This window comes from Helicoverpa zea, chromosome 16 (assembly GCF_022581195.2).
Source record: "Helicoverpa zea isolate HzStark_Cry1AcR chromosome 16, ilHelZeax1.1, whole genome shotgun sequence".
Lineage (NCBI taxonomy): Eukaryota > Metazoa > Arthropoda > Insecta > Lepidoptera > Noctuidae > Helicoverpa > Helicoverpa zea.
Window position 1 is genome coordinate 7,341,131 of NC_061467.1, and position 8,799 is coordinate 7,349,929.

Sequence of the window (8,799 nt, forward strand, 5' to 3'; positions counted from 1 at the left end):
TTAACCCAGAGTTGGGTACTCTAACAGCAAACCTTAGAGCGATAGAGAGGTGCGATAGGGAAGAGTAGGTCAGAAGTGAACAACAATAAATAAATTTATCAAATGATTTCCAGTCAAAACATATAACCTCGCTAAATGATTCCTACTAATTATTTAATATAAACAATCAATTAAAAACCTTTAATTTGTTTACGTCTATACATATAATAAATCTGTAAAAAAACTGTGTCTGTACATTGAATATATTAAAAAAATAGTAATTGGGTGGGGTTTAGAAACAGTAATGGAGCACAAATCCAAAAAAAAAATTCTGTCTGTATGTCTGTTTGTTTGTACACGCTAATCTTCCGAACTACTGAACGGATTTCAATGATTTTTTCTTTGTTGTATCAGTATTAGGCCTGGTCAACATATAGGCTATAATTTATCTTCGAAACTTGAAGACCTGATGCAGAACTCCAACAGACCAATAAAACTATAAGAGATACAAATATGGTGCCGTGGCAAAAATTGTTTCATTTGATGAGCATTTTCAGCTGAGATAATAAATTTTAAGATCTGGAACACCTGATGTGGAACCCCAAGAGCCCAGCTTCTCTGTACCATATACAGGTATGCCGTTTTAGCAAAAGTTGTTCAATTTGATAAGCACTTTCTATTGACTTATACAAATTGAAGATCTAAAACACCTGATGTGGAACTCCAGGGGCCCAGCTAGACTATAGCATATAGAGGTATAACGTTTTAGCAAAAGTTGTTCAATCTGATAAGCACTCTCTGTTGACTTATAAAAATTGAAGATGTAAAACACCTGATGTGGAACTCCAGGAGCCCTGCTAGACTATATGAAGCATATGAAGATATGACGTTTTAGCAAAAGTGGTTCAATCTGATAAGCACTCTCTATTGACGTATAAACATCGAAGATCTGGAACACCTGATGTGGAACTTCAAGAGCAACACTCCACTTGAAATGTATATAAATGAATGTTATGAAATAGGTATGGTGAATCAAAAAAAGTAATTAGTCCGTCTTTTAGATAACGACGATAATGGACACGCATTTTTCTTTTCTCTCTCTCACAAACAAATAATAATGAAGATACAACAACGCTTGAATTTCGTGTTAAGTCACTGCTTAGTACAAATTTTACATACCTAGACGTGGCGTCACGAGCCCCCACTCTCTAACTTTGTTGCGTTATATCTCATTATTATTTTGTATGTCTCTTCCAGACCTCGGGACTACAGAGTTCCGAATTTTTGGGAGGCAAACGTGGGGCCGAAGCCAACACGCTGAAGCCCTTTTGAGACAACTTTAATGAAATGGTGACACAAAACCGACGATTATCCCTTTATACACTATAGAAATGAACCCAAGGACAATCCCCGGTGGACGTCGTTAAAAAAAAGACAATCCCCGGTTCTGTGCTAAACTATTGCTAACTATGGAAGAAAACTACTTGGGCTATTGTGATGGGATGTTAGTGGATGACAATGTATTAGGTACATGTAAAAACGGCAGGTGGAGACTCGCCACCTCACTTACTGGGCCCCCGGGAACCAGTCACTGAATAGCAACAAGAGGGTAACAGGGACATAAGCGGCTGAAGGGTGAGGATACCTCGGCGGACTTTAAACGCAGATTACGCGCTCCCTGTGCTTACCATGAGGCACCTACCCTCCGAGCAGGGCTACTAATCCTGCTCTAGCGACTCCACTCTGGACGGCCAAGCCAAGCCAGAGGCGTGAGACCTTCCCCCGTCATGGTTCACTCCGACCGGCCGGAGATGGGGGACAGTAAACACTCCCTGGAGAACTCAGTATATATAGCCCCGCGGGGTCGCTACTCCCCGTCATCAGACTCAGATGTCCTGCGGTGCCTATATCTCATTATTATTGTCGTTATTATCTCAAGAGCTTTTGTCCTAATTATGTTAGGATCGACTTCCAGTCACGATGCAACTGAGTACCAGTGTTTTACAAGGAGCGACTGCCTATCTGACCTCCACAACCCGGTTACCCGCTCAACCCAACACCCCTTGGTAAGACTTACTGGCTTCTGACTACCCATAACGACTGCCAAGTATGTTCAATGACAGTCGGAACCTACAGTTTAACATCCCCTCCAAATAACGGTCATTGGTATCCAAAATATATGTAGAAAGTACATACGAACTTAGAAAAGTGGCATTGGCAGGCACTTGCCAGACCTGGAATCAAAGACGCACGCTCATACTTGAGAGATTGGTTCTCTACCCACTAAACCACCACGAATTCCACTAAGTCACCATGACTTTGTCATCTATTTAATGTTTTTTTACGTTATAATACGTGTAATATTTTTGCCACACACAACTTAAATGCGGACTAATTAGAATCACTACTTTTATTCCTATGGTCACGTCTATTGCGACTATTCAGATCTTTGATTTTGCTGACCCCATAGTCGCTGGCATAAGGGACAGGATCCGCGTACGAAGTCGCGGGCAGAAGCTAGTTAAGAATAAGATCACACAACGCTATCTTTTTGGATCTTCAATCCAACACAAATCGATTGGTAACATATTATTGAAAACAGGAGCCCGATTCTCCTAATTTTACTTAAGCGATATACGATTCACATTCGACTGGGATCCAATCCCGACTCAATTAGGTACGATTGAAGCGTATGTGGCATTCCGCTATTTTTTCTTTGAAATAAACGTTTTTATCCTTTTCTGTCATTCAATAATGAATGATTTTGTTTGCAAATGATTTACGATTGCAATATGATTGTAGAGCAAACTCCGTATAGACCAAAATCATCAAAATAGTAGACCAATCGCAAACCAATCGAATGTCGTTGGAATACGATTGGTCTTTTATTAGTAGCAGAATGCCCGATATGGTTAAAACTGCTATTGCGATAATATTACGATTCGATTTCTATACAATTTTGACATTATTAACTTAGCAGAACCGAGCCCAGATGGCGTTTGCAACGTACGTGCGTATGCGACGGATGCGACCCCGCCTTTGTAGAATCACCTTCAAACTTGAATAAATTCTTACTCAAAAATGATCGATATAAATCCGAATAAACGCCTTCACTAATCGGTAACACTGTGCGTCCTAATCGAGAAGCACCTACATATTTGATAATAATATTAAGTTTTGCAGCAAAGTTTATCGTGAAAGTGTTGTGAATATATTCCGAATATTTTTAGATGAGGGTAGATGATGAAGAATGTTAGAATTATCTCGAAAACAAGTTCCAACGACAAGGCATCTATAGCTATGAAAATGTGTGTTAGAAGCTAATTAGTATAAATGGCACATCTACGTTGTAGCAGCCCCTTTCGTCTTCGGCCTACGGATAAAGTAAGTCAACTCAGAATCTACGCGATATTATTTTTTGTTTAAAGTGTGTTTAAAAAATGGAATCGGTCGGTTATAATCCAGAGGAACAGCAGAAACCTATATTTACGCTTGCTGGTGATGCAAATCACACATCGACAACCGTAAGTAGTTTTTAATCGTTTTATTGGTTAATAAAATTAAATGGCATCGAAGCAGTGGCATTCCTTTGTTATTTTCTATAGTCATCCATCTTGTTTACCGTTTTGTGCTATGTTATTTGGCATTTATGAAGGTTTTTTTCTCATACTTGGAAGACCTCGAGTTAGTAAACACGTGCCCATTATCTGTATTATTTGTGTTATGTTTGCATAATATAGAAATTATATGGAACATATAGAAAAAATAAGTGTAAAATAAAGCTTCTTTAGTTGTGCCACGCGCTCGTTGCGATTTTTTATTATAATATTATGATGATGATTTATTTATTAACGAGGGTTTAATCACGCAGTGATTATGCCACCCTCATCGGGAAACATAAATTTACATCTTACTAGCTAAGCGTAATATTTAATAGATATTTATTTTGGCATTTCTGAAGGTTTTTTCTCATACTTGGAAGACCTCGTGTTAGTAAACATGTGTCCAATCTGTAATGTGTTATGCTTGCATAAATATCGAAATTATATGGAACATATTGAAAAAATACGTATACTTACGTCCTGCGCTCATTCCGATTTATTTTGTACCCTAATTTATTTTTTAACTACCCTCTTTTCTATTCCTAAATTAATGCGTTCGCTACACATTCTGGCGCAATAAGGTCACAATGTGTTTTTAACGCACGTAGTAATATAACGTACTTTATCTACTTTTGGATTCATACTTAAGTTTAGTTCTCCGTTATCATTTTTTTAGGATAGCTTCCCGTTTCCGGATACTAGGAACGCAGGCAATCAAGATAGTGTGATGCCCATTTCTGCACTGATGCAGGGACTCGGCGGTGGTAGCATGCTGCCTCAGCAGGAGCCAAGAGTTGCCGATTCAGGTACCTACCTTAATACCTAAGATTTTTCTATAATGCTACTAAAATAATATGCATCGAACTTAGGCCACCGTTTTTAAAATGCACGGGAAAAGGCAACGGACGGAACGGACCCACATGGTTTAATAATAAAGATTCTTCAGAATAATCATGGAAATTTTCAACTTATCAGCAATATTTCTAGCGTTCAGCTTAGTGTGTAAGGTTTTTACTGTTTTTTTTTTAAATTCAAATGCTAGTTTATAAAGGCGGTTTAGCCGTTAACTGTAATTTTTGCATTAGAATTAAAAGTAAGTTTTTACATGTAATGTATGTTATTTGCTTTCCTCAGCACCATCAATGTCAGAAATGGAGGAGATGATGATGAATATTCATTTAAACGGATCAACGGATTTATTTAACGAAGACGCCGGGAGTAACTACTTCACAGGTAAAGTGCTGTTTATTTACTTCCCGACAAACAAGCTTTCATGTAATATTCATGAGGAAATTAATAACTCGTTTGCTTCCAGGTTACAATAGCAGCCGTTCTGATGCGTCACCGACTAACGCTTGGCTCGACAGTGCGACCAGTAATTTGCAAATTTCCAGAAGTAGTGACGCGATTGACGTGTTTGACTTTCTCATGAAAAGTATGTTATTTGATTATGTTATACCTACATAAGCACACAACTCCGTTTGTGTGATTATCTTCTGAATTCGCACCTACTTGGATGATATTTAAAGCTTAATTAGCTCACAGTTTTCACCATGATTGTAATGTTTCAGGTCTATCATCGGCAAATAACTTCTTGTCGACGTTGACTCGTGAACAGACGTTTGTACTGAAATCTATTCGGCCCAGTCTGCTCTATGAATTCTTGCAAGAAGTTGCGAAGGCTCGCAGTGACCGGCGCGTTCGCCGCGCTTTGCCTAACGTAAGCAACAAAGACCTTAATTTTAATTATTGTCTCATAGCTGATATACACTTATTCTTCTCAGGCCCAAGTTTACAGACAACATAAACGTCCGTTTCTTAAAATTACTGTTTAGTTTGTGAATGTAAAAACTCGTAGTAAACAGGGGCGCGATTCTACTTAAGCGACATACGATTCACATCCGACTGACATCGAATCAGGGGCCCGATTCTCCTAATTTTACTTAAGCGACATACGATTGACGTTCGACTCGATTCGACTGAGATCCGATCCCGACTCGATTACGATTGAAGCGTATGTGGCATTCCGCTATTTTTTCTTTTGAATAAACGTTTTTATCCGTTTCTGTGATTCAATAATGAATCATATTGTCTGCATAATCAGGCCCCGGTGTTTAAGAAAACTGACGTTTATGACTTGGGCTTCATTATATACAAAGAAGGGTGGAGCTCTCATGACCGCGCTTAATCAAGGGATTGGTGATTTCACGCTTAGTGCAGGTTTCCTCAAGAGTAGCTTTTATAACTAAATAGGCCTAACGGCCAGTTTCTTCATCAAAAGTTAAAGTTATGGCTAAAGTAATGTCTAAAGTAAAAGTAACGGTTAAATTCAATTTTTCTATTAGTTTTGCTGTCACTTTAGCCTTGAAAAAACGAATTTGACCGTTACTTTTACTTTAGACATTACTTTAACTTTAACTTTTGATGAAGAAACTGGCCGTTAGTAGGTACTTTAGTAATGTACAAAATGTACAGTTAAATTAAGATTTCTGTTGACAGGAATGTGCCTTCTGCAAGAATAATGGAGAAAACGAAGAGTGCTACTCTTCACACGCTTTGAAGGATTGGCGCGGTCGTGTGCTGTGCCCAGTATTGCGCGCGTTCCGCTGCCCTCGCTGCGGCGCCACCGGCGATAGAGCCCACACAATCAAATACTGCCCGGAGAGCCCTGTCATGGGTAAGATCGTTCTAACATTTCAAACAAAAAGTAGTAACTCTCGAGTCACAAAAATAACCTTTTGGTTAAGTTGCAAACTAAGCAAAAAATCTACTTCTTGAATCAACTTAGGTAATAAAAAGGTATTTTGCAAAAGTCATGACAGCGAAGTGCACACTTAAAAATGAAGTCGCTAATTGTCAAATATTTATCCCACAGGTACAAGTGCCGCGGGCCTGGCGTCTCGTCGCCGAATTCCGCCATCCACGTCGCTGCTGTTGAATGCTCCACGCAGTCAGACGGGCACGGCCACACCTTCGGCCTCGCCCGTCACATCACAGCCCAACCCTATGTCGTCGTACACATCTCTCTGGACCAGCTTAGGTCTTCAATCAATTCAATGATTTTTGGATTAACTTTGAACAGAAGCGTTCCATATACACATTATGGTGTTTTGTTTGAATTGGTAATATGACCGGTACGGAGAAATTTGACTTCAAACTAAAGGTACGTTTTGAATGTGAGCTGCCGACTGCTTGAAAACAATCGATATCACTGGTGTACCAGTTATTATATTTCAGATACACTGGTCTACATCATTTTTGTCCCAAAGGTGAAATATCGTTAAAAATCGCGTTTAAATCTTCAAATCCCGACGTGCTAGTGCAACTTTATGTTCTGGACCTCGATTATGTATCAAATATTCTACAAGAAATTATATATTTCACCTTTTTGACAAAAATTCTTTAAGTAGAATAGTGTATCTGAGCACGACTGCACGTGCTGTTGCCGCTTCGACCCAAAACATGCCGCTTGCCATTCAAAATGTACCTACCTTCAAACTTGTCTTGCTGCGGATTTCCAAAAACTTGTAATTGTTTAGAACGCTTCTATAGTATATAAACGAGTATTTAAGACTTTCTGTTAATTTACTAGGTAAATGCTTCTGTATCACGGCTACCGTTTTGTCTCTGAAACCATAGTTTGGAAATACTGTTTTCTGTTCTAAATATTACAAATGGTATTTTCTAGCAGAAGACTTTATTTTGGACTAATCTCGTTCATTTTTCTACTTCGTTAGTAAAAGAGTGAACTTTAAAAGAACATTAGTTCTACGGAAACTACAACCTTACAAAAGCACGCAGGTCGTGTTTTGCTAATCTCAAACTTGAGTGGTTTCAGATAATTAGTTATTTAAGTTTTTTCTCTAATTAATTTTTCATTGGTTTTTAAATAAATATAATTATTATCATCAAATGTCAAAAGTTGATTAAAATTTGTAATTTGTATCTTCATGACGTCACGATAAGTATTTTTACATGTCAACCAACAACTGAATAGTTAAAATCGAAATGAATTTATTTTTAATGTCGATTCATTCATATTTGTATAACATAATCAATTCTCATTATTTAATGTACACTGTCATACTTCTGTAATTATACCTAACTTTGGCAAAAACCAGTGTGTACCAATGAAAAATATTTCTAATATATATTTCTGAGCATCACAATGATCTTTCATTTATTAGCTTTGCCCTTTCCCTTTAAAATTGAATAGTACAGTAACTGTAGTAGGTAGGTTTGTTGTCGAAATCTTTCTCAAGACGTAAAAAAAAAGTGGGGTTCAATCGTTTCTGAATTCATTAATAGATACAAAAAAATGCTGTCAAATATTTTATTCAAATACAACTATAATAATATACGATACATTAACAGTGTATAACAGAGTATTTCATATAGTAGCATAATCGTGTCCTAACAATAACTACAAACTTCATGGAGCTTTGACGCGCACTTCGAGTTCTCATTACAAACAAAGTAGATTCTTCAAGAAAAATAAAGAAAATATTTAGTTTTACACAGACGTGAAGTGCGCGATAAACTCGGCATTTAATCCAACAAGTGCCTTCACGATGGCACTTTAATTTGATTACATTCGTCGACATCGACAAGTTATCCAAATTGTATACTAAAAATCAAAACTACAGACAATAGCAACATTTCAAGAAGAATAAATTCGTTCGAGCGTAGATAGCGAATCCGAACAATTAAAATGACATTTATAGTACGGAAGGAATAAATTAGAAAATATGTATAGGGTACCACCCATTGAACTGGTATTTCTAGAATTTCAAAATACACACAGTAGGAATAACATCTAATAAGCATTTAAGTATAGGACTTAACTATATTAGGTAAATTCATTAAAATATGAATACAGGGAACAGTAACGCATACAGAGCTAGAACATATTTGATGAATTACATGTATATGTTACGGGTAATCCTAGAAGATGGAGTAAACCTAGGTTTACCCGGGTTGACTTAGTATTGACTTAGTATCTCTCACTTGCGATTTGCTGACGATATCGTCATCATGGCGGAAACGCTGCAGGACCTACAACAGATGCTGAACGACCTGGCTGAATCTTCTCTACGTATCGGCCTACGGATGAACTTGGACAAAACCAAGGTCATGTTCAATGAACATGTTCTACCGGAACCGATTGCGATACACGGCGCCGTTCTCGAAGTTGTTCGGAAATATGTATACCTCGGGC

General features: G+C 37.8%; 1 protein-coding gene across 2 annotated transcripts; it reads left to right on the forward strand.

The window, feature by feature from the left end:
* Positions 1-3,014: 3,014 nt before the first annotated feature.
* Positions 3,015-7,747, forward strand: LOC124637839. 2 transcript variants are annotated; one of them, XM_047174540.1, is made up of 7 exons: positions 3,015-3,363; positions 4,258-4,387; positions 4,716-4,814; positions 4,897-5,016; positions 5,153-5,301; positions 6,081-6,258; positions 6,457-7,747. In XM_047174540.1, exons 1-7 carry the CDS (start codon positions 3,313-3,315, stop codon positions 6,639-6,641), a joined length of 912 nt encoding a protein of 303 aa, XP_047030496.1. In that variant the 5' UTR covers positions 3,015-3,312; the 3' UTR covers positions 6,642-7,747. The 2 variants fall into 2 exon arrangements, with proteins under 2 accessions (XP_047030496.1, XP_047030495.1); XM_047174539.1 differs by having other exon boundaries at positions 3,360-3,503.
* Positions 7,748-8,799: the final 1,052 nt, after the last annotated feature.

Bases quoted from the DNA above. Each gene is read 5' to 3' on its own strand.
- LOC124637839 (XM_047174539.1), top strand. From the start codon at position 3,420: ATGGAATCGGTCGGTTATAATCCAGAGGAACAGCAGAAACCTATATTT. The intron at 3,504-4,257 runs GTAAGTAGTTTT...TCATTTTTTTAG, and splicing joins CAAATCACACATCGACAACC to GATAGCTTCCCGTTTCCGGA. The intron at 4,388-4,715 runs GTACCTACCTTA...TGCTTTCCTCAG, and splicing joins GCCAAGAGTTGCCGATTCAG to CACCATCAATGTCAGAAATG.